Below are 27085 nucleotides of genomic sequence, written 5' to 3'. Positions count from 1 at the left end.
ATTGCTCCCGTAGGACTACTGCCCCCCATATTGCCATTTACGTAATTACTTTTTAGTAACAATTTATAAAGATATTCTTCTTAATTACATAATCGGTCATTGAAGAAATAATTGTATCTATTTCCTAAATTTATTACCATTTATGTAGTTATTTCCTAATTAGGTAATCGGTCGTACGAGTTATAGTTTATTTTTGAAAGCTATCGCCAATTGGCTAATTCTGTATAGTCAAACAAATGTTTAAAAAAAAAAAAAAAAGTAAGAAGGATCCAGTGTCTAATCGGTCATACGAGTTATAGTTTATTTTCGAAAGAAATACAAGAAGTACTGTAACATAACCCATCATGGAGTTCGTCAAAAGTGAACGTGGAAAATGAAGCTTATTTATGAAGGATACATCTATGTGAAGCCGAAGGAATTGGCAAATAATGTTACATCTTATGAATGTGAAAAACGCCGCCATAATAACTGTAAAGCAAAAGTAAAAGTTTGTGAAAATGAAATAGTTGGCTATGTAAATGATCACACCCATGCTGTTGACCAACCCCGCCGTAAAGTCTTGTTAGTACAACAGGAAATAAAGGCTAAATCTATTGCTACCGAAGAGACTGCACAGCAAATAATTTCCCAAACAGTTTGTGTCGATATCAAGCGGTGCTGCAACTCAGCTACCGCCGGTGAGACATATCCGTCGTGCAATAAGGCGCTACAAACAAGCTGCTGGCGCTCCTCATCCTATCCCATCAAACCTAACAGACATGGTCATTCCTTCCGAGTACAAGAAAAACTTCTAGTGGTGAAGATTTTCTTCTTTATGATAGTGGATTGATTGAGCAGCGTATCCTTTTATTTTCAACACCAACAAACATTAGCCTTCTGGAGAAATCAGATAATTGGTTTGGTGACGGTACCTTTAAGATTGTACCCGAGTTATTTTACCAATTGTACACTATTCATTGCTTAACTTCTGAAAGAGTTATTCCGTGTGTGTATGCTCTGCTACCAAATAAACGACAAGCAACATATGAAGATATCCTTCAAAATCTCCTCACTATAAACCCTAGACTTAATCCAAAGACCTTCCTAATGGACTTTGAACAAGCTGCTAGGAGTGCTTTTGAAGAGATCTTCCCCAACGTAACTGTTAAAGGATGTTTTTACCACTTATCTCAAAGCATATACTGTAAGGTGCAAAACGAAGGTCTCCAAACTAAATACCAAACTGATGCCGATTTTTCCTTGCAAATACGTATGATTCCTGCATTAGCGTTTGTTCCCGCAGAAAAAGTTATTGAAGCGTTTGAGAAACTACAAGAGATGTTGCCACCTGAGGCTGATGCAATAATAGATTATTTTGAAGATACATACATCGGCAGAAGACGTCGAAATACAAGGAGACAGCCACGTTTCCCTATAAGCATGTGGAGTATGTATACTCGTGTTGTTGAAGATTTACCTCGAACAAACAACACCGTAGAAGGCTGGCATAACCATATGCAAGCAAGCGTTACGTCATTTCATCCAAATATGTGGAAATTTCTGGGGGGTGTTGAAGAGAGAACAGGCACTATCCAGCGTCATAAGTAATCAAATACTTGCTGGGCATCCAGTACCTCCTAAGCGGAAACGCTATCAGGATTCTAGCATACGAATAGCAAACTTTGTGCCAGAATTTGAGAACCGTGATGTATTGGAAATTTTGAGATACATAGCCCTCAATTTAAAATTCTAGTATTTAAATCCCTTTTCAATATTTTTGCAACCCATCTATGTAAAAATTTTAGTATATAATGTTATCTTTTTAAAACGTATTTTTAAATCATATATTTTTTCTATTAACAATAATAAAACACTGGTTTTATTAGTTATATATTTTTATTTCTTTTTACGCCATTGTCCAGGGGTTTTACGAGGGCAATTGTCCCGGGGGCAGTTGTCCTGATACCGCTTTAAACAAAACATAGTACCGTAATACTAATAATTATCAAGTAATATTAGTAAAATCATAAAATGTACAGTTAAAAACTGACAAATTCCCATCAAGAGGTTTATTTACATCGCTTCTACTTTTACAAGGCATTGTAAAGAGAGAGAAATGTACTCATCATATGAACCAGATTAAACAAGTCTACACTATTAAAACAAATGTTGCCACAGCCGATCTTGAGAATATTACAACCCCCAAATTTCTACCCATAAAATATGATTTTATCATGTATCTCATATATCCTGCCAGTTCCTTTACTTGAGAAACCAAATTACAATAGACTAACTTTCTTTCCACATTCTAGTTCAATAAGTTAAAAGAGAATGATGTAAGTATGATTAGTTACGTTTTAAATCATTGTGTATACCCATTTAGCCATAATAACAACCGAACAAAAATCAGCTGTTCTGTTATAAACACTCGAGTACTTGCATTTCAACCATCTTATGGTAGTAAATAATTGCCCTAATTTGCTATGGAGAAAATATCTTTGAGGTAACATGATGCCAAATATAAAGAACTGTGGCTGAAGACGAAAATAAACAATGTTCTTAGCCACTATTTTGTTTTGAGTTGGGGGAAACTGTTTTTGAAACTGGAGGAAACAAAAATAAAAAATTGCGAGAACTTATGAATGCAAACTGCATAATTAAATGTAAATGGCCAAATTTAGAAGATAACAAGAAAATAGTTTTGTTATAATACTATATAAAGCAAGCCTATGAAATTCAAAAAGTAAGAAAAATTAATAATTTCCTAAGTTTTATAATCAAGCACCTCAGGCTAAAACTATAGATTATTTTTAGTCCAGGAACAATTTAATCCCTTGAGATTTTGAATGAAAGGAAGGAATGACTACCTGAAATATACACTGCTAATATAGTTTACAACCTCGCATTACCAGGTGTTTTCACTCGATTTGTGGCAGAAGGCCTGTGTGACGTCATTAATCCCGATGGCCACCGCTAAGATGAGTGCAGATTTTCCTCAGTAAAACATTCCAGAGTGGTACTATGAAAATATTACATTGATACTTATTTATTCTACATAAAAAAAAACAAATAAAAAAGTATTGAAAATGTATTTTTTATCTTTTATACCTAACAAGGTACAGTGATACCTCTCGATACGAAAGCCTCTGCTTATGAAATGTTCACGCTGCGAAACGAGATACGAAGATTTTACAGACTCGCTTCACGAAAAATGTTTTATGATAAGGAAAGACATTTGTCAGCCAGGTCGAGAATAGAATAGTCTCCCATTAAAAATATTAGCTCAGTTGAAGAAAAAGGGTTGTTTACACTTAATAGAAAACTTTTCTCTATACATACATACATATACAGTGGAACCTCTACATCCGAACGTATCTACATCCGAATTTTCCAACATCCGAAGTAAAATTCGAGCAAATTTTTTACTCTACACCCGAATTTTATTTTGACACACGAAGTAAGCAATTTTTGTCGTACCAGTTGTATGGTTGTATCCGAATTTTTCTACACTCGAAGTACAATTCGAACACGTTCCTAATCTACACCCGAATGTTTTTTTCGACACCCAAAGTAAACAATACTCATACGCGTAGTCGGTGCTCATAGCGCCTGAAGTGTTTTTTATTTCCGCCGATAGAAGGCAGCACATCGACCTCGGAGGGACCCTCAATTAGCGCGGCTTGGGTCAGTCTTCTGTTCTCGTCGGCTTCTTGCGGTTGTGCTCTGTGCATTCTGCTATTAACTCTGTTTTAATCGTGATTTTTTACGTGCATCCTTTAACGGTAATTTACGTAAAGTATGGGTCCTAAAAGGCTTAGTTTTGCCAGTGGTAGTGGTAGTGGTGAGAAAAGGAAGAAGGAAATGCTTTCTTTAGAAGTTAAGTAGGAAATTATTGAAAAACATGAGCGTGGCATCCGCGTGAGTGAAATTGCCAAACAGTATGGCCGTAATATGTCGACGATCTCGACAATCCTTAAACAGAAGGAAGCTATTAAAGCAGTGAAACCTTCTAAGGGGATCGTCATAATTTCAAAACGCCGTACCCCTATCATAGAAGAGATGGAACGACTTCTACTAGTGTGGATTAAGGACAGAGAGATCGTTGGCGACACCATCACCGAGACCGTCATCTGCGAGAAGGCGCACGCCATCTTTACGGACTTGAAGGAGGAGAGCTCTGGCGGTGATGCTGGGGAGAGTTCAACCGAGCCTTCCTCAGATGATTTCAAGGCATTTTGGCTGGTTCAAGAAATTTAAGAAACGGTCCGGGATTCATTCAGTTGTTCGCCACGGAGAGGCTGCTAGTGCGGACACAAAGGCTGCAGCTGACTTTGTCAAGAACTTCGAAAAGATCGTGCAGGAAAAAGGCTACGTAGAGCAGCAGGTGTTTAATTGCGATGAAACCGGGCTGTTTTGGAAGAAGATGCCGAGTCGAACCTACATCACCGCCGAAGAAAAGAAATTCCCTGGGCATAAGCCAATGAAGGATCGGTTGACTCTTGCCCTATGTGCCAACGCTAGCGGGGACTTTAAAGTCAAGCCCTTACTGGTTTACCATTCAGAGAACCCTAGGGCCTTTAAGGCACACAACGTCGATAAGGTACAGCTTCATGTTTTCTGGCGATCCAACTCGAAGGCCTGGGTCACTAGGCAGTTCTTTGTGCAATGGGTTAACCAAGTTTTCGGCCCTTCAGTGAAGAAGTATCTTCATGAACAGAAATTGCCTTTAAAGTGCCTGCTATGCCTTGACAATGCACCCGCTCACCCCCCCCGGACTTGAAGATGATATCTTCGATGAATTTAAATTCATTAAGGTGCTCTATCTTCCACCGAATACCACCTCTATCCTCCAGCCCATGGACCAGCAAGTCATCTCTAATTTTAAGAAGCTGTACACCAAGCACTTATTTAAGCAGTGCTTTAATGTCACGCAAAGCACCAACTTAACTGCGTGAATTTTGGAGGGGCCACTTTAACATCGTGCACTGCTTGAAGATCATAGATCAGGCTTGGGTGGGATTAACTCGACGGACCCTCAATTCTGCCTGGAAGAAGCTGTGGCCTGATGCAGTTTCTTCCCGAGATCTCGAAGGTTTTGACCCCGAACCTGATCCCGTGGTGGGTGCAGCGGAAGCCGTAGAATAAATTGTCTCCCTTGGCAAGTCCATGGGTCTGGAGGTCGACGCAGATGACGTTACGGAACTCGTCGCCGAACATCACGACGAACTTACCACGGATGAGCTCAAGGAACTCCATGCTATTTCGAAGCACATGAGTGATGACGAGGAAGGGAGCGAGGAGGTAGAACATGTGTTAGGTTCGGCGCATATAAAAGTGGTATTAGGAAAATATCAAGACGTGGTCGACTTCATCGACAAATACCATCCAAAGAAATTGCAGGTTTGTCGTGTAGTTTCGCAGTTTGATAATGTTTGCCTAACTCACTCTCGAAACATTCTGAAAAGCCGTACCAAGCAATTATCTATCGATAATTTCTTTAAAAAAAACTGCGAAGCGAACTCGTGATGAAGAGGATGTAAGTGATTCGAAGAAAACTGCAAAGAGTGAAGCGGAAGAAAGTGAAACAAAGAAAACGGAAAAGAGTGAAGCGAAAGAAATTCAGTCAATTTTAAGTGTAGAGAGTGAAAGTGATTAAAATTACGTAATCATCAAAAGAAAAAAGAAAATGTAAAAAAAAAATATAAAATATAAAAATAAAAAAAAATTAAGCTAAGTTATGTTAAAGTTCACTTAGTGTAAGTTAGAATAAGTTACGGTAGTGTACGTTTATCGTAGTTAACCTCTCTACCTCCTCGCCGCCCGTCCGTCTCCTTTCTGCGTAGCAAGACTAACAACACCTGCGCTGGAGTTTCTAAGGTAAAGTGACGCTAAAAACCCTTTTCTTATTTATCATTTTTTGCTAATTCTTCTTATTTACATGTCTATTATCTAATTTAGTGTGCATTATTCTCATGGGAAAATTATGTGTAGTAGTTTATTAAAAATTTATCATAGGTTTTTGGGCTCAACCACGGATTAATCCTATTTCAATGTATTCTTATGGGAAAATTCGTTTCGACATCCGAACATTTTCTACATCCGAAGTTGGTTCTGGAACGGATTAAATTCGTATGTAGAGGTTCCACTGTACCAAGGCACTTCCCCCAATTTGGGTGGGTAGCCAAAATCAAACAAATGAAACAAAAAAGGGGACCTCTTCTCTCTACGTTCCTCCCAGCCTGACAAGGGACTCAACCGAGTTCGGCTGGTACTGCTAGGGTGCCATAGCCCACCCTCCCCCATTATCCACCACACATGAAGCTTCATAACGCTGAATCCCCTACTGCTGCTACCTCCGCGGTCATCCAAGGCACCGGAAGAAGCAGCAGGGACTACCGGAACTGCGTCACAATCGCTCGCCATTCATTCCTATTTCTAGCACGCTCTCTTGCCTCTCACATCTATCCTCCTATCACCCAGAGCTTCCTTCACTCCATCCATCCACCCAAACCTTGGCCTTCCTCTTGTACTTCTCCCTTCAACTCTTGCATTCGTCACCTTCTTTACCAGACAGCCATTTTCCATTCTCTCAACATGGCCAAACCACCTCAACACTTTCTTATCCACCCTAGCTGCTAACTCATTTCTTACACTCGTTCTCACCCTCACTACTTCGTTCCTAACCCTATCTACTCGAGATACACCAGCCATACTCCTTAGACACTTCATCTCAAAGACATTCAGTTTCCGTCTCTCAGTCACTTTATTCCCCACAACTCCGATCCATACATCACAGTTGGTACAATCACTTTCTCATACAGAACTCGCTTTACATTCATGCCCAACCTTCTATTTTTTACTACTCCCTTAACTGACCCCAACACTTTGCATCCTTCATTCACTCCCTGACGTACATCTGCTTCCACTCCACCATTTGCTGCAACAAAAGACCCCAAGTACTTAAACTGATCCACCTCCTCAAGTAACTCTCCATTCAACATGACATTCAACCTCGCACCACCTTCCCTTCTCGTACATCTCATAACCTTACGCTTACCCACATTAACTCTCAACTTCCTTCTCTCACACACCCTTCCAAATTCTGTCACTAATCGGCGAAGCTTCTCCTCCTCGTCTGCAACCAGTACAGTATCATCCGTAAACAACAACTGATTTACCTCCCATTCATGGTCATTCTCGTCTACCAGTTTCAATCCTCGTCCAAGCGCTCGAGCATTCACCTCTCTCACCACTCCATCAACATACAAGTTAAACAAGCACGGCGACATCACACATCCCTGTCTCAGCCCCACTTACCGGAAACCAATCGCTCACTTCATTTCCTATCATAACACATGCTTTACTAACCTTTGTAGAAACTTTTCACTGCTTGCAACAACCTTCCACAACTCCATATAACCTCATCACATTCCACATTGCTTCCCTATCAACTCTATCATACGCTTTCTCCAGATCCATAAACGCAACATGCACCTCCTTACCTTTTACTAAATATTTCTCGCATATCTGCCTAACTGTAAAAATTTGATTCATACAACCCCTACCTCTTCTAAAACCACCCTGTACTTCTAAGATTGCATTCTCTATTTTATCCTTAATCCTCTTAATTAGTACTCTACCATACACTTTTCCAACTACACTCAACAAACTAATACCCCTTGAATTACAACACTCATGCACATCCCCCTTACCCTTATATAGTGGTACAGTACACGCACAAACCCAATCTACTGGTACCATTGACAACACAAAACACATATTAAACTATCTCACCAACCATTCAAGTACATTCACACCCCCTTCCTTCAACATCTCAGCTCTCTCACCATCCATACCAGAGGATTTTCCTACTCTTGTTTCATCTAGTGCTCTCACTTCCTCTCTTGCATTCTCTCTCTCATTCTCATCTCCCATCACCAGCACCTCAACACCTGCAACAGCAATTATATCTGCCTCCCTATTATCCTCTCACATTCAGTAAACTTTCAAAATATTCCGCCCACCTTTTCTTTGCCTCCTCTCCTTTTAACAACCTTCCATTTCCATCTTTCACTGTCTCTTCAATTCTTGAACCAGCCTTCCTTAATCTCTTCACTTCTTTCCAAAACTACTACTTATTCTCTTCATATGAATGACCCAAACTCTGACCCTACCTCAGGTCAGCTGCCCTCTTTGCCTCCCTTACCTTGCGCTTTACTTCCACATTTTCTCTCTATATCTTTCATACTTCTCTACACTATTACTCTGTAGCCATTCTTCAAAAGCCCTCTTATTTTTCTCTTCAACTTTTACCTTCACTCCTTCATTCCACCATTCACTGCCCTTCCTCATGCTGCCTCCAACAAACCTCTTGCCACACACATCACTTGCAATCCCAACAAAATTTTCTTTTACTAACTTGCACTCCTCTAAATTACCAGTTTCTCTTACTTTCACTTTGTCATATGCCATTTTCAACCTTTCTTGATATTTACTTTTTACCCTCGGTTTTATTAGCTCTTCAACCCTTACTAGCTCCCTTTTGCATCCACCTACTCTATTCTCCCAGTCTTTTCCTACAACTAGTTTTACTTCCACCAAAAAATGATCAGACATACCGTTAACCATACCCCTAAACACGTGCACGTCTTTCAATCTTCCAAACATTCTTTTAGTTATCAACATATAAACCATTAACGCCCTTTCCAACACATTTCCATTTGCCACTCTTACCCATGTATACTTGTTTTCATCTTTCTTTTTGAAAAAGCTAGAACTTATCACCATCTCTTGCTCAACACACATATCTACCAGTCTCTCACCACTCTCATTTTCACCTGGTACGCCATACAGGTACTTCCCAATGACACCTTCTACCTCTGCAGTGCCCACTCTAGCATTTGAGTCACCCATGACAACTACATAATTCCTTCTACCCAGTCCTTCTACACACCTAGTTAATTCATTCCAAAACTCATTCCGCTCTTCTTCTCTTTTCTCACAACCTGGCCCATACGCACTGACAAAAACCCAACATTCCCTACCCAACCTAACCCTTACCCACATTAACCTAGATGATATCTCCATCCATTCCACTACTTTACCTGTCATCCATTCACTCAGCAATAAAGCCACACCTTCTCTTGCTCTTCCCCTTTCAATCCCAGACACACTACCAGACATTTCACCAAACATCACTTCACCTTTCCCTTTTATCTTTGTCTCACACAAAGCCAATATATCCATCTTTCTATTCCTAAACATACTTCTAATCTCACATCTTTTACTCTCTATCATACTACATCCACACACATTCAAACACCCCAAAACTAGAGTGCGGGGAGCAGTCACTCTCGCCCCAGCTCCACCTCTTTGATGTCTCACAGGATTGTAATACAGGAGAGGGGGGTCCCTCTATATTAAGGGTAAATATTTTATAGTAATAGTACAGTATATATGGTACTGAATATTTTGTAGTTGTATAGTATTGTACTGTATGTGTTGTATTTTCCATTTATTATTGCATTATGTTCTAATAACTACTTAATTTACAGGTATTAACAGTTAGGTATATTGAATGATTTAAATGTATTTGGCTGTACAGTATTTTATTGTGGTTATACTGCAGCTTTATTATGAAACTTAATCTGGTGTTTTTGTAGGGTTTTGAACCAATTAGGTAATTTACTTGTAAATCGCGACTCGTGATACAAAAGTTTTACGAAACGATAGCCACTCCAGGAGTAATTAATTTTGTATCTTTAGGCATTACTGTATAAGCAATTATTTTAGTTTCCCATATTAAATAATCGATCAATATATTGTTGCTTTTCCATCAATAACTTGTTCCAGAGTTGGCCTATGAAAATTTTTTTAATACTTATTTGTTTTATATAAAAAAAATAATAAAAATACTTATATATGAAGTGCTAGAAAATGTTCATATTTTCTTCAGTAATCCGAAAAGTGTAAATGAGCCCCAACGAGTTTCTATGAAAATGACAACTGACATTCCAATATTTGATGTAGAAGAATTTTAAACAAACTGAGAACAGGAAAATCTTTTTTAAAGCTGCTAGGATTCTAAGAATTCGTTGGAAATTTGGAGGACATGAATGTGGCTGAAGTTTTACCAAAAGAGGTCTGTCATTTCTTCAAATGCTGCAGCCAAGGGCAGATGGATATGAACATTACTTCAACAAAACAAGATTTGAGAGGCCTCCAGAAGGCTCACAGATTGTTGCAGTTTTTCATTTGTGAAATGGTATCACCATGTCAAACTTCCAATGTCAATGCTACAAGTACACACCACACCCATGGAATGCCATTACAGGTAACAGTAGAGCTGCCAATGCACTTATCCCCCTGCAGCAAATTCAAAATTAAATATTTGCACTATAATGGAGCTTCCATAGGTTATGCTAGAGTTCAAGATAGCAATAGAGGTAGTGAAATCTATGGATGAATGTGGTAGTGAAAGGGAGATTTGTCTTTTATGCTGCAGACAATATCGATTTTATAGAAGATACCCAATTTGGCAAAGGAACATTGCATAGCACAGTTATAGAGGTATGTGAAAAAAAGAAGCAAATGTCCTCACTGCAATCAAGACATCATGACCATCATCACTTCACTAACTAAGGAATGCTCCTCGGTCCTTGTTTGAGGTCATCCCTTGTGAAATTCCTAAAGGAAGCAGACCAGGAAATCCCATTATTACCCAAAATAAATGGTAACATATGCAAGAATATCTTAGATTTCTACTGGCCAGAGGATCTAATTTTGATAAAGACAACAGTCCTGTCATTGAACAGTAATCCAGATATCTTGGAAGGGGTATTGGTAAATACATAGCTTAAAGGTCTGCATAAAGCCAAAAATTATGAAGACACCAAATTAATCTTTGAATTAGTCAAGACTGCCCCAAATTGGTCAGCTTATAATTCAGCCATGAATGAATCAACAGAAGAGACTAGAGTTTGCGTGTTACCACTTATAGAAAGTAGCCCAACAAGCACAACCACACAACTCACATTCATGAGGAACCTGGAAAATATTACTTTACATATCACACCTGAGACTAATACAGTTGTTTCTTTGGATTTGGGCTGAAGTTAGCTTTGAGCAAAAATAAACTGTCAAAGAACTGGGCTTTAAGACCAGGTGAACTACACATGATAATAGCAATGCCTGTATTATGGCAACACTATGTAAAATACTAACAGGGAAATGTGTAATAACAGCTATTGAAGCATAAATAACATTGGGACTTGACCTTTTAAAGTGAATAATGTTAATGAATTTTACAATGGAATTGATCCAAAGAAATTAAATTTAAGCACAAGGAGATTTAAAAAGGCTGACAGATTTGAGTGTACTAACATAAATGGAAAAATTTTAGACAAGAATCAGAGAACAAATAAACATTCAAAGTGACTCCAGTATGTGCATATGATTGAAAAAATTATCATATTCATTAGATCTGTTCAGACTGCAAACTAGGAGTTACATCTGGCAGCACTAAAAGAGGTTATCAAGTATTTCTATACCCTTAATATTATAAGCTACTACAGTATGATAGCATGGTACATAGAAGATATAAAAAAGCTGGAAAGCACACAGCCAGACATGGGGAATGAGTTCAAGAAAGTAAACTGGTTATTTGAAAAAAAAAAACAAAAAACATCAGATTTGAAGATGTGGCATGTCTTCAAATCTGTTTTACAACAGACTAGAGCCCATGAGCTAACTCAGTCTTAAATATCTACCTTGAAAATTAACTTTAGAGTTACATGTGAATGCAAAAAGCTGGAAAAACAATGCTGGTTGAGTTGGGAATAACAGACAGCACTAATATTACAAGCATCAGAAAACCCTTGTATCTCATTCTTAAAAAAGATGAATTAACAGACAATAATTTTTGCAAAGACAATAAAAAGAAGCCTGGTAGTTAGTTGGAGAACTGAAGCAAGATCAACTGATGGAAAGGGTGTGACAGATCTGCAATGTACCCATGAGGAGGCTGATACATAAATAATTCTTCACTGCCTTTATGCCTCACACCAGGAGGCTACTATCCTCCATATACCGGACACTGATCCATTTGTACTTTCTCTCTGGTGGTCAAAATTGTTCCCATCTTATATGATGTTGGTGAGAGGTGTTAGACCAAAGAGAAGAATGATTGATATCAATAGTGTATGTTCTTCCCTGGGCTCAAAAAAAATGTTGGTGTTATTAGGCCTCCATGCTCTATCAGGCTGCGAAGTAACAACATTTGGCAAGAAAAGGAAAAGTATCTGTCTGGCAAGTATTCATAATTTCAGATTCAGATGTTTTAGTGTCTCTGATAAGACTGGGTTGCCCAGAAGAATTTACAAAGTCGATTGAGAAGTTCACCTGTCAGGTCTACATACCTGACATAAAAATTGCAAACGTTGGTGAACTCTGTTGGTACATGTTCACCAAAAAAGACATAGTGAAACCTTTCCCCATCGAAAGCAGTTTTCACACCATACATGTCAAGAGCACATTACCAGGTATTAGAATTGAAACGTTCTGATAAACTACACCCAAATTTCCCGGTCCTATTGCATTTTGGATGGGGGATGATGGAGCACAATAATTACTCCCCGGTTAAATGCCTCCTTTCTTGTGCCCCTGAGTCAGTCATATGGCTAGTGAGATGTTCATGTCTAAAGGGACTATGTTCTCTCTGTACATTGCAAGTGTAAAAACCAGTCATTGATATGTACAGAACTGTGTAAGTATGGAAGTGACAAGGAAATGTGCAAGAACAGTGACAGTGAAGACAATGATTACCTATGGTACTCCGATGATGAGCTTTAAATCATTAATATTCACGTTATATTCAATGAATTTTAGTTTCTTATGCTGTACATATCAGTGTTTACTGGAAATCCTTGTTATTAATATTTCAAAAATTTTGAGTAAATGTTTATAATTCTTTTCGAAGATGATATAAAAAAAAAGTTTTGTTCCCTGTATAAGTTAAGCAAACTATTTTCTATGGATATTTTTCATACATTAACTTAGAACTTAAGTATTGATGGAAGTGTAAAAATATATGATGATTGTGTGTCATGGAAAACTAAAATAATTGCTTATATCTTATAAAGTATGAAAGATACAAAAATGCATTCAATACTTATTTTTTGCATAAATGAAAAATTTTCATCATAGGACCAGTCTGGAATGAACTGTTGATGGAATTGCAACAATATATGAAGATTTTATGAATTACGGAAAAATTAAAGAATTGCTTATACAGTAGGGTCCCGAATTATGCGAGAATTTGGTCGATTAATAACCCTGCATAAATGGAAAATCGCATATTTCGAAACCCGCTAGTAACAGAAATAATTCCACTAGGGCCATGGCAACCAGCAACTTGCCTATTCAAACGTGTTTACTACCCATTTCCAATACTTTCTATGTAATATACTGTATTTTTTATATTAAATTATTTTTGTAAATAAATCAAACATTTAATATACATTACAGTTCTACTATCTTGAAAAAGGTTAAAATTACAACCAGGATGGGTGTAAATACTGCATATTTCTCGTGATAACACGACCTAAATTACGGACAAAATTTAATAAGTTTGTCATATCTATTGTATAAGACAACTGGTGAACAGCAAAACCATCACTGTATAGACTAACTTTTGTTGTATCATTGAAAATCCAAAATTATCAAAATAAAGGCGATTTTATATCATGCGTTTCCTAAACACGCCAAAAAGCATAGTAAAAAATGGCAACCATTGTTTTGTTTACATTTATCTCTGATAATAATAAAGAAACAAACGTATTTACACATCTGTGTATAGGTTAGTTTTTGCATCAACAGCTATCTTACCAAGTATTAATTATATGATGATTTTGTTATTACCAATGTTGTTCTACTTAATTTTTCTTAGAACTTTGAAATAAACGAAATGAATGCCATTTTTATAATATTCTTCTTAAAGACGCTGCCTGTAACGGAAACCCTCTATTTGTTTACTTTACACCCCATCTGCGTTCATAATAAACAAGTGAACGCATTAAACACTCATGATCAGAGTAATAACTGATGATATTAAAAGCTTTTAGCAAATATGTTATTATAAACATTTTACTTACTTACCATATCCATATAAATTCTTACATACGTAGCAAAGCAGGAAAACTATTTGTTTGCGTTTAATTAACAATAACAAACTGCCGCTAATGACAGAATGATAATTTACGATAATTCTAACGTTACGAAAGATAATTGTCCCTTCCATATCCATAATACTTTTCCTAACTTCAGTTATAAGTCAACTTGTACCCACCTTAATTATGGAACCATCTGAAAAAAAAAAAAGTAAAAGAAGAAGAAAGTACTAGGCCAGTTTAGGTTACCGCTATAACGTTCGATGTGACAGAGATGTTGCGAGATTTTACTAAGTAAGGAAAATTGAATCATGATTGATTTTTAATACAACTGAAACTTTCTGAGGCAACAAAGATTTTATTTGTTAGAGAGAGTGAGGTAAGAAATGAGAGGTAGCGAAAGGTAGCCTAGCTAGCGAGAGAGAGAGAGAGAGAGAGAGAGAGAGAGAGAGAGAGAGAGAGAGAGCGAGCAAGCAAGCTTTGAATGTACTGAAAAAAAAAATATGATAGGTTATAACACATTGGTGCTTATGTAATATTAACTATATAGATGGTGTGAATAAGTTAAGAAATTGTATAAACAATACTTTGTTACTGTATTCGTACGCGCATATTATTGAGAGCGGCAGCTAGACATCAGCTGATCTGATCACAGCCAAAAGTAAAATAAAAACAAGTCAGCAATACTCGATTTTTAAAACACACCCGGAATTTAAAAACAAAAGTACAACTTTTCTTAAAGTGCAATTCACTATTTAAAGAGTAGCAATTTTCTAGAATAGAATGATGTTTCCTAAAAAATAGTGGTTTGCTGACGAAATCGGATGCTGTATTTTATGCTGCGATTGAAACTGATATATACACGGTATAATTTTTTTCGTTTCGTATTTGATACTTTTTAGGAAAAAAGATTTTGGTTTCTTCATCTATATATAAATATTGTACAACACGAAAGAGAGAGAGAGAGAGAGAGAGGATCGGCTGTTGTAATTGAATGCCATGTTTTTGTTTCTTGTACCACCTGAAGTGAGGACTTGATCACCACAACTAACAAGAGCCATGTTAATTTCATTTTTAAACTCAGGTTGCCGTATGTGAACCAAGATTTTATTTCTTACACAGGGAGAGAGAGAGATTTTAGGTTTTCTGGCATGAAATCAATCTCTCTCTCTCTCTCTCTCTCTCTCTCTCTCTCTCTCTCTCTCTCTCTCTCTCTCTCTCTAAGAGAGAGAAGTTTTTATAATTATACCGTGTACTATACAAAACAAATCTTTGTAAAGCATATCTATACTGTTTAAAATATGATGAAATATTGCTGTCTCGTTACCAAAGTTTAGGCTATTCACTGCCGATAAACGAACCCAGCCTACGTGTGAAAACCTTGAACACCCGCAGGGGAAAATAAAGCTTTTATATATATTGTACTGAACAAAAATAATGCGTTAATATACATAGACTTTGAACAGCTTCTTAGATACAGAATTTCTTTTTTTTTTTTTTTTTTTTTTTTTAAATAGTGACCGCATAAATGGGGAATCGTATTAATTCGAACACGCATAATTCGGGACAGCACTGTATCTTGTAAACCTTGAAAGATACTAAAATACATATTCGATACTGTTTTATTTTTATTTGTATGTAGAATAAATAAGTATTAAGGAAAAATATTCATATCACCCCTCTGGAACAAGTTATTGATGGAAATGCAACAATATATGATGGTTATCTGCAATGAAAAATTAAATAATTGGTTATCTTGTAAAGTATGAAAGATACAAAAATACATTTACAATACTTTTTAATTTTTTTTTTCAAATAGAACCAATAAGTGTTGATGAAATAATTTCATAGGACCACCCTGTAACAAGTTATTGAGGAAAATCTGCGTGCTATTCTCAGCAGCGGCCATCTTGGATTAATGACGTCACACAGGCCATCTGCCACAAATTGACTGAAAACACCTGGTAATGGAAGGTTGTAGAATGTAGACTATATCAGCAATGTATTCTAGACAGTCTTTCCTTCCCTTCATTCAAAATTCCATGGGAGTACAATATTGCTACACTTGCCCCTAGACTATATGCATCGGCAACATGGATGAAACTCCAGTAAACTTCAATATGCATTTAAACTCAACAGTAAATGAAATGAGATAATTATTTCAAATAAAACTATTTAGATTAATATGCTAGATTAAAAATGATAGTTCAGGAAATAATTATTTCTTTTAGGAAATAACGAATATCTTTGGTAGTTTGCCTTTATCAGCTGATAAATGTAAACAACGGAAAAGATTGAAATTAGCTGTGTTTATTTCTTAATGCGAATATTACATGCCTTATTATTGAATACAGTCAGGAGTTATTTATTTATATATGATAATACACAGGGCGTTTATTTAGTGTGAAGAAAGTGTCCACATTACATTGACTTACAACTACGCATCTATGGTTGGCAAAATCCAGCTTTCACCGACATGATTCGAAGAATTACCCATTTTGAAGCTCAAGGGTTATTTGTATAATAATGCATAGTTAATACATTTATTCATTTTAGGTGGAATACCATTCATTTAGTCATAATATGGAAAAGTTTGGAATTTGAGGTCCACATTAGACTCGCCATGTATTCTTATGGGAAAATTTGTTTCCTATTCACATATTTTTATATGCAGCTGTTTTCAAAAACTAATTAATCGCAGATAACAAGAATCAAGTGTAATAGATCTAGTTTGGTATAGTAACCTGCATCTAAAAATTATGCAAGGAAATTTTATTGAAGTAGTAGTAGTAGTATAGTAGTAGTTTTGCATATGGTGGTTGAAGTTAATTTTTACATTGCTTAACACTTTCAATATCAAGAAATATTAAATTTTCATGAAATTCATACTTTCCTTGATCTCATTATTAGATATTGTAACTTTATTCTTATCCTTGTACATTACTATTTATTCATAGTAAGACCTCTCTTTATGAGACATATTTGACAGTACTTTACTGTTCCCTTCATCACAAAACTTTTTATTTTTGCTGGCAGAAAACCAGATATTGTCCACATAGATTCATATAAAGACTTAATTTAGTTCTTGCATTCTACATAACTGGAACTGTTCACATGAATCTGTATAGAACTACCAAACGTGGTAGCTTTGTTACCAACAGCAATTGTTCAGAATTCAAGCAAATGTTGGAAGAGATTAAAAAGAACAGATGAAAAGTTTTTAAAAGGGAAACAGTCTTGCCACTGGAAGTTATAAGGTTGTTGTGGAGTTCCTTTACTGTATCTACATTTTGCCACATGAAACACAATGCAAGCTTTAAACCTATACAATGAATTGGTAGTGGGAACATTTGAATACAGTAATTATGTTATAGAAACTGTATATGAAAACTTCAAAATAATTTCATACACGTATAAAACGGAAAGAATAAAAATAACCATTGTACTCTGATACTGATATTAATGATAGTATTGATAGTGAAGATAAAAGAATAAACAATATAAATTTTTTTCTCTCTCTCTCTCTCTCTCTCTCTTTTTCTCTCTCTCTCTCTCTCTCTCTCTCTCTCTCTCTCTCTCTCTCTCTCTCTCTCTCTCTCTCTCTCTCTCTCTCTCTCTCTCTCTCTCTCCATAAAAATAAGATAAACATTAAGTTCTTTTTGAACTTGAAGGCTTTCAATATCTACTGTTCTTGTTACTTTATTATATTTCATTGTTCAATCGCCAGGTAAAATTTTGTTGGTCTCTCTTGTATCATTGACAAATTTTCCTAATTACTTTTTGACTCAGGAACGTCGTCTGAGCTTCAGAGGCGTACGTTTTCGTCAGACACACTCTGCTCAACCCTCGCTTGCCTTGCGTCTAATACGGCATGTCCTGCAGCATCCACTTAATAAACTTGCAGCGCTGAGTAAAAACCGTACTCTTGTGGAGGATTTAGCCGAGACTTTGAAGGTTTCAAAGGTAATTTATTGCACATTATCTGTTTTAGTTATTAATTATGTAATTGATATGTTATTAATATGTAATATAACCTAACCACATTACAATAACCTAAGTCTCATATATTTACCCAATAGGATTTATCTGATACTGTAATAGAATCCTACTTAATAAATTGTAGTCCTTTGAGAAATGGATTTAAGGATTAGTTAAAATAGAAGATTCAGAGCAAATTTCCTTAATGATCCAGTACATAAGATTAAGTAATTGCTTTTGACTGGAGTTTATGCATTCATATAGAATATGTTGAAATATTAATGCTGATTGTTGTTAGATTGTGATTTGACCAAAAACCTTGAGTACTGTGCAGACTAATCTTCTGTACAGTACTGTTTTTTTTTTTTTTTATTCATATACAAACCATCATCCTTTAATGGAAGTAAAACTTCTGTGAAGCTGAACCCCCATTAAAATTCAATAGGGTCACCTCTCCACCTGGTTGCAAGCAGTACTAACATGCTCTGCCTCTCTCAATTTGTTGGCTGTTTGTATTTTCTCTTTATCTTAACAGAATTAATGGATAAGTGCAAAGACGTGTGGCAGTTTCCTGGTAAACTTGGTAAGAAATGTGGCAGGTTTGTCTAAACCTGCTGATGATCACCCCTTTTCATTGTACACTCCTGGTTCTGCTCTCAGTCCAGACCATGCTTTCTCTGTGAAGAAAGAACTGTCTTCAGAAGAGATTGTTGAGACCAACAACTATGCGGGGAAGAAAGAGCCCTGGGATTTCAACAACCTCAATGACGCTCAAGTTTGGCTCAGCGGAGGTGGAGCACTAGAAACAGAGTGTTTGTTTGATGATGATCTTGCACTTACTCATGAGTGCAACAAACTTGGCAAAGCTACTGTGGCTCCTACCTTCAGCATTCTTGTCGATACATAGGAGGAACACCCTTACCCTAAGAAGCTGCTCAGCTTTCCCTCTTCCAGAGGGAGTATCTGCTCTCCTTCGACTGGTACCTGGGTGTTAGTTGAATTGTTATTAGACTTGTGATGATCTTTTCCTTGGATTGGAAAAGTTTCTGCCAGGACCCAACTATGATTCTATGGGCTTAATAAAAGGTAATGGTAAGATGTTTCTTACACCTTCCCCAATCCTACTGTGAATAGGTGCATTCTTACTTTTAGGAGCTGTTACTATTCGTAAGGAGGGAGTAATAAAACTGACCCTCAGACCGATTCCTTCGTGGTCTGTCAAGGGGAGTTTGAGTCTTGTGTGACAGCTACCAATTTGACACTTTTAAGTGAGCAAATCCTCTCGCACCAATCACCAGTACTGTAGACTAGGCAAGGGTTGGGTATACATTGCCTTTGAAACCTCTCTCATTCTCCGGGAGCAAGCGAGGTAGCGCACCCAGCAACAGCGTTCCCAGGTCTCAGTTAGCTGAGCCATGAGCCCGGTGGGGCAGCTACCTCTGACATACTGGTATGAGGTAATGGTCTTTCCTGATATCGAATACTCACACCGTCCAGGTACAGTGGAAGGTATTTGTTCGCCTAGCTGGTCAAGTGGTATCATATCCTGTTAGCTGTAAGGGAGATCCTAAGAGAGACACTGGCATGGCTCGTAGTTAAGTGGTGTCCTGTTCTTTTAGCTCTCGGGTAGATCCTGAGAGAGAGAAATTCTCTTGGATAGGAGCCATAGAGAACGTGTTCAACAGATCATGTACTTCCTCGCCTGCGTCTGCTTCGAGCAGTCTTGCCTACCCTGGGACTTAGGTCCTGGTAAGGGATCATCCTTATTCTTAGGGCATGGGTTCATGTGCCTCTTGCTGCTACCTGAGGAGGGCATCGTAGGGTCTTTCCCTCAAGATTATCTCTCTTCTTTACTTCAGCAAGAGAATTGGAGAAGAGACTTCTCAGTATTTTTGGATACCTCCTCCTTGGGGGTTCAGTCCATTCTTGAAGGGGGCTTCAAACAGTCTTACTACTAACCTGAGCAAGACATCAGAGTGATCTTTCCCTTTAGGCTGTTTTTTCTGCATTATCAAGAGAGTAAGAGCATTTTGGGCTCTTCATGATGTAAAAATTTTTAGGTTTGGGGATTCTGTCGTTTTCGTTTTCCCCAGACTGCCACGAAGATTCGGTACCAGTCTGTCTTTTAACACCAGTTCAAAATCTTCTTGGGCCTATCTCCCTGTGTAAGTTGACACAAAGTTGTTCTGCTGTTACCTAAGGGCACTTCAGAGCTACTTGCGGAAGATCTTGACACTTCATGCAAGTTTTGCAGCCTTCTCCATTGCCTCAGGAGAAATAAAGAACTTCAGATATTGTTCCCTCTGGCTTGATGTGGGTGTTTATTTGTAGATGCAACTTTGATCTGTGCGTACTTTGGCTATCTCAAGTAAGAACTTGCAAGCTTAGCCCTATCAGTAGCCTTCTGGTTTAGCTGGCGGTGCGTATTGAAGCTAAGGGTGTGTGAAGGTGTTGGACCACCTTTGTCTCTTTGTACCTTATGGATGTTACCCACAAACCCTTGGACCCCTTTTCCTTAGGTATTGAGATGGGTAGCTTTTTAGCATTATCAGCTCCCTCACAGGACATAGTCCAGCAGTCACCAACGGGTGGTCCATGAAAAAGTGTTGATGGTCCGCAGGAAAATTGGGACATAATTTAAATTTTTATGTTTTCTTAATCCTCTTCAGGAAACCCAGTGTTGCATTTTAGGACAACTTAACATTGAAATTTTGAATCTAGCATTTAGCAGAAAAAAACGAGGATTAATTAACAAACAGCATTGTTAATTACAAAACCTTAAATATTATAAATGTGAATTTCTTCTAATTAAGTCTAGGCCTACATAAAACAAACATCAAGATAAATGTTCCATCTCTTTCATAACTGTATTGATTACTGTACACAGTATTTGATTGTTGTAAGACCCGAAAGTGCGTCACAAATTTATGTGGAGTTTTTAGCAGATTCCTATTTTTTGCAATTTTAGTGTTTTCCTATAGGTTTGTTGTTAGAGTTTAACAAATCTTGATATACAGTATTCCCTCGAATATCACGGTAGATAGGGATCGAGACCACCAGTGATATTCGAAAATCTGCGAAGTAGGACAAAACCATTATTTTTACCTTATTTAATTGTTTATAGGCTGTTTAAAACCCATCCCTGTAATGTTTATAACCCACCCTTTACTATATTAATAATAATAGAAAAATTGTAACACTTGTTAGGTTGTACAGTACACTATTACAGTTCATTACTGTACATAAATACACCTGTAACACTAGAGAATTAAGCAAGTACGTACATGCAACAAGTTAGTCACTGTGGCAATGCATGTACAATACATACATACATAAGTAAAAAAAATCTATTTCTAAAAAGAAATTACAAATTAAACAAATAGATAATTATTAAAATAAAATAAATAATTTAAGCAAGTAGAGAGAGAGAGAGAGAGAGAGAGAGAGAGAGAGAACCTTTACAATACGTACATACGTATGGAAAAAAAAAATTAAGAACCTTTACCATACGTACATACGTATGAAAAAAAAATTAGTTTTTATCTGAAACAAAAATTACAAAATAGAGAGGCAAATAATTATTAAAATAGAAAAAAATAATATTTGTTGTGCTTACCATGGAAGAAGAAAACGTCAACTTGGATGATGAAGGATTCTTAAAGTTGAATGATTGCCTAGGTTACGACGACGATGATACGGTGATAATGATGATGCTGATTTGACTGCGCAATTGATATTATAACGATGAAGGGGGGTGAGGGGTATCATTGCTCAGCCAATGACTGCTTTTATGACTCTTCTGAAGTTGGGGGTGCCGTATCCTCTGGCACCGCCTCCTGAACTTCGATTGCAAGAACTTTTTTTCGGCGCTCGAAGAACATGGAATCTTCATTTTTTTCTAAAACGACCTTATACGGCTGCATACCACAGTCCAGATTGTTGCAGAATTGCAGAGACCGTATCTTATCGTCATATTCCCATAAAAGTGCTTGCGCCTCTTTCAATAACCTGCAAATAGTTGAGAGTCGTTCTAAGGTTATGTCAGGGTCAGGATCCTCTTTCTCTCCCTCTTCCGAATCGTCTTCCTCTCCGCTAGCTGACTTCGTTAGTTCTTCTAAGTCCTCTTCAGTAAGTTCTTGAGAGTGGCAGTCAAGCAGTTCGTCGAGGTCGTCCGTAGTCATGTCGGCAAATCCTTCACCACCAAGGAGAGCAGCCAACTTCACCGCCTTTTTTACTGCCGAATGCTGGATTTCAGCAGGCGTGAATCCTTCGTCATCGTAGACGATCTCAGGCCACAACTTCTTCCAGCTGGAGTTAATGGTGGAAGGCTTCATCTCTTCCAACGCCTTCAGGATATTTTCAAGGCATGTAGCAATCGTGTACGTACGCCAGTATGCCTTCAGGTAAAGTCTTCTTGTGCGTGCACATCTTCCACTTTAGCAACCAGGTCTGCCAGGGCATTTCTCATGTAGAGAGCCTTAAACGCCCTAATAACTCCCATCCATAGGTTGAATTAGGGAGGTAGTGTTAGGTAGCAGAAACTCCACTTGGACCCCAGGGAACATCAAGTTTGTTGCGTGGCCACGTGCATTATCCATAAGCAGCAGGACTTTGAATGCAAGGTTTTTTCCAAGAGGTAGACCTTCACCTGCGGGATAAAACGTTGTTGGAACCAGTCACTTGTTAGCGCCTTCGTTATCCAAGCCTTAAGATTGCTCATCCAATGGATGGGAAGGCAATTCTTGTTCTTATGCTTCAGCGCCTTTGGGGTTTGGGATTTGTGAATGAGTGCTGGCTTCAACATAAACCCTTGGGCATTGCCGCACATGACGAGGGTCACACGATCTTTATAGGCTTTAAAGCCAGAGGCTCTGGCTTCCTTCTTGAAAAGGAATGTACGCGATGGCATCCGTTTCCAAATTAAACCAGTTTCGTCCATATTAAAAACTTGCTCAGGAAGATATTCGCCCTCAGTTATAATATCTTGGAACGTATCACGTACGTAATCCTTGGCAGCCTCCTTATCCGCAGAAGCAGCCTCGCCATGCATTGCTACGCTTTTGAGTCCGTATCGTTTCTGGAATTTGGCAAACCACCCTTTGCTAGCGACAAACTGTGCTTATTTCTTTGTTGATCGGCTGGATGGGCCTGGTTGCGGATCGTCAGGGTCTTCTTCCATTTCTTCATTGCCTTCTTGTGGTTTCTGTGGTTCCTTGGTAGTATACACTTTGTAAAGTTTCCGTGCTTTTGTCTGGATCATGTTCGTATCTAACGGAATATTTTTCTTTCTACAGTCGCTTATCCATAACGATAATGCCGTTTCCATCTTCACAATTGCCTTGTTCCTTTGAGTTTCAACTCGCTTTTGTGTTTTATTGAAGGTTATGGCACCAGTTCTCCTAATCTTAACCTACTCTTTCTTTATAGAACGAACTGTTGATTCGTTCACCCTGAAATGGCGACTAACGGTTGCATACGTTCTTCCTTCCTTAAGCATATCGAGAAGTTTAATTTTCTCGGGGATAGACGTCATCTTACATTGCTTTTTAGGCTTGCTGTCAGCCTTGGAGGTAGCAGGACGTTTAGGAGCCATTACAAGGGATGTACACTCGGATAAAGTTAACAAAAATCGCAATGAAATCACACATGGCACAGATAAAGCGAAACACGCGATGCTGAATACCGGAGCGAAATGGAGGAAGCAAGGCTGGGAGGATCTCTAGTGATCGCATCCACTCTCCCTGAAGTGCCAATCATGTAACTGTTTACAAGTTGCGATGTTCTCATTGGCCATCTCATTCTCCACGAACCAATCACAGATATCCTTACAAATGACGTCAGTCTCTCTCGCATAGATGCTATACTATGCTTCTTGACGCGGCTATCGAACCGAGAAACCAAGTGTATGGCGGCCATGTTCCAGTAATTATTTTTTTAGTGTATTTTTTAAATATAAGTTATTATACTCGAATTATTTTTTTTTTACATTTTATTACTGTTTTATTCTTCCTATAAAATATATATTATTTGTAATACACAGTTTTTTATATTTTAATTATTTTTAATATTTTTTAATATTCGATTATCACGGTTTTTATAGATTTATGGTGGAAATCCGTTATAAAAATATATTGAAAAACCCGTGAAGTAGCGAATCTGTGATAATCAAACTGTGAAGTAGCAAGGGGTTACTGTATCTACAAAATTTATATGTGAAGCCTATCAAACATGATGCACAGCTGTTGCTCAAATTACCAATTCTTTATTTTATGTGCAGGTGGGTTTCAAATATAAATAAAATATGATATAATACTCATATTTTGCACTTGTTTAGTAAAACCAAAGATAGATTAACTAATGATAATGGTTATACTTCACTTACCATAAGCTGATCAATGAATCAGAGCATCCACAGGCTCTTTGTATTGTGCATTATGAAAGATACTTGCAATCAAAACACCCATATTTAGCTAAGAAACAGTTTGAATATTTTCAATGAATGCATGAAAATATGCAAAAACAAGTCCAGTTAAGCCTCGTACTTCGCGATAGTTACATTACAGATACAGGTGCAATAAGCGAATTTTCACGAATAAATACTACACTAGGGTGGGCTAACTCCTAACCTAAAAAGTCACTGCCCCTTGCTATGAGCAGGTGCCAGAGCTGATGATTAACACAGTAAATACTGCCTAATATTGTTTAAATTTGTCTTCTACAACAGTTTATAATCATATGTACAGTACATTTGTACATATGTACACTATGTACTGGACACAGTAAGTGTGGCGCAGTCCCAGGTTGGGTTCGGGAGTGAAACACATCGGCCTTTTCATAATTTATTCCTTAGTCGATGGTCACTGGAAAATTAATATATTTAAGTACAGTGATACCTCGGTACTCGACCATAATCCGTTCGAGATCCGTGTTCGACCTCCGATTTGTTCGAGTACCGAATTTTTTTTCCCCATAAGAAATAATGGTATATATTCTATTCCGTTCCCAAGCACTCGAACAGGCCCAAAATATTAATAAAACGTGTACCTAAACAACAATAATTATCTAAATGTGTATGAAATTGGTCAGAAAATCCTATAAAACAATTTTAAACCATTTACTGTACTAAAATAAAACAATTTTAAACCATTTTCTGTACTGTAGTGAACATACCTTTGAGCAGCGGTTCGATGGCATACAGGGATGGATGTGGAGAGGATGGAAGGGGGAGGTTACTGCTTGGAAGGAGAGTCCCCTTCCATGATGTGGCGGGGTAGTTCTCCTTCAGGAGTTGTTTCTCTCTCCAATGAAAGGGTGGGCAGATCTATTTCAGGGGTTTCTTCTCTTCTTTGTCTCTTCTTTGGAGGAGAAACAGGCTTTGATGTAGCAGCTTTCTTTTCTTTTGTGAAAAACTGGTCTATTGTTAATTGTTTCTTCCTCCTCTGCAGTATTCTTCGAAAATGATACATGACACTATCATTAAACATATGCACTGCCCGGTTTGCTACTGCAATTTCTGGGTGGTATTTTTCAGCAAAAGCCTGCACATCTGCCCACTTGGAACAAATTTCATTGATGAGAGAACTTGGAACATCCTCCCTTACCTCATCCTCTTCTGAAGATTCCTGCTCCACAATCAGATCCTGCTGCTGTTGTTGTTGCAGGTGCAACAATTCCTCCACAGTCAACTCGGTAGAATGGCTTTCTACAAGCTCATCAATATCATCCTTGTCGACCTCAAGCCCCAAACTCCTGCCCATGACAACAATTTCCTCAACGACATCAGTGTCATCAGAAATTACAGGGGTAGCAGTGCTTGGACCCGCCTCTGGTTGGAAACCTTCAAACTCCCTCTCTGTGACACATGATGGCCACAGCTTACGCCAGGCAGAGTTCAATGTCCTATAGGTCACACCTCGCCAAGCTTGGTCAATCATGTTAACAGAGTTGAGGATGCTGAAGTGTTCCTTCCAGAATTCCTTTAGGGTCAACTTCGTGTCACTGGTCACTTCAAAACACTTTCTGAAAAGGGCCTTGGTATAGAGTTTTTTGAAGTTTGAAATGACCTGTTGGTCCATGGGCTGGAGTATGGGAGTAGTATTGGGGGGCAAGAATTTGATTTTGATAAAGCTGTATTCTTCTTTCAAGTCATCCTCGAGACCTGGAGGATGTGCAGGAGCATTGTCCATAACCAGAAGACATTTCATTGGCAAGCTCTTTTCAATGAGGTAAGCCTTAACCTGGGGGGCAAACACTTCGTTTATCCACTCAGTAAAGAATTGTCTTGTGACCCAAGATTTAGTGTTCGAGCGCCACATAACTGGTAGTGCACTTTTACAAATATTATTTCGTTTGAACACCCGGGGGTTGTCCGAGTGGTACACTAACAAGGGTTTGATCTTGCAATCGCCACTTGCATTTGCACACAGCAACAATGTTAGCCTATCTTTCATTGGCTTGTGACCTGGCATCTTCGTCTCGTCCTTGGTAATGTACGTATTGGCTGGCATTTTCTTCCAAAATAACCCAGTCTCATCACAATTAAAGACTTGTTGTGCGATCAAATTTTGTTCATTTATGTACCGATCGAATTCCCCCACGTATTTATCGGCTGCAATTTGATCCGAACTAGCTGCCTCCCCATGCCTAGTAACACGATGAATACCTGTTCTATTACGAAACTTTTCAAACCAACCCCTGCTCGCTTTAAATGTAAATGAATCACTTTCACTGGTACTCGGACTTTTCTTCACTAATTCTTCATAGATATGCAACGCTTTTTCACAAATGAACGCTTCACTAACACTTTCCCCGGCCAACTGTTTTTCTTTAATAAATATTAAAAGCAACTTTTCCATCTCCTCAATCACTTGTGGCCTTTGCTTAGTTACCGCCGTAACTCCCGTTGCAACATTCGCCTTCTTAATCATTTCTTTATGCTTTAAAAACGTAGAAATGGTCGACTT

The 27085-nt window shown here is 37.9% G+C and overlaps 1 protein-coding gene across 4 annotated transcripts in view; it reads left to right on the top strand.

Moving 5' to 3' along the window:
• Positions 1-27085, top strand: part of LOC137622170 (condensin-2 complex subunit G2-like) — a 413141-nt gene that overhangs the window by 345674 nt on the left and 40382 nt on the right. For all 4 annotated transcript variants that reach the window (XM_068352607.1, XM_068352608.1, XM_068352605.1 and 1 more), the window contains one exon: positions 17934-18107. In XM_068352607.1, coding sequence (XP_068208708.1) covers positions 17934-18107 — 174 coding nt within the window. The remainder of the gene's footprint in view (positions 1-17933; positions 18108-27085) is intronic.

The sequence above is a fragment of the Palaemon carinicauda genome, chromosome 29 (assembly GCF_036898095.1).
Source record: "Palaemon carinicauda isolate YSFRI2023 chromosome 29, ASM3689809v2, whole genome shotgun sequence".
Lineage (NCBI taxonomy): Eukaryota > Metazoa > Arthropoda > Malacostraca > Decapoda > Palaemonidae > Palaemon > Palaemon carinicauda.
The sequence above is the reverse complement of the archived record's forward strand: the minus strand, read 5'-3'. Positions and strand labels throughout refer to the sequence as shown.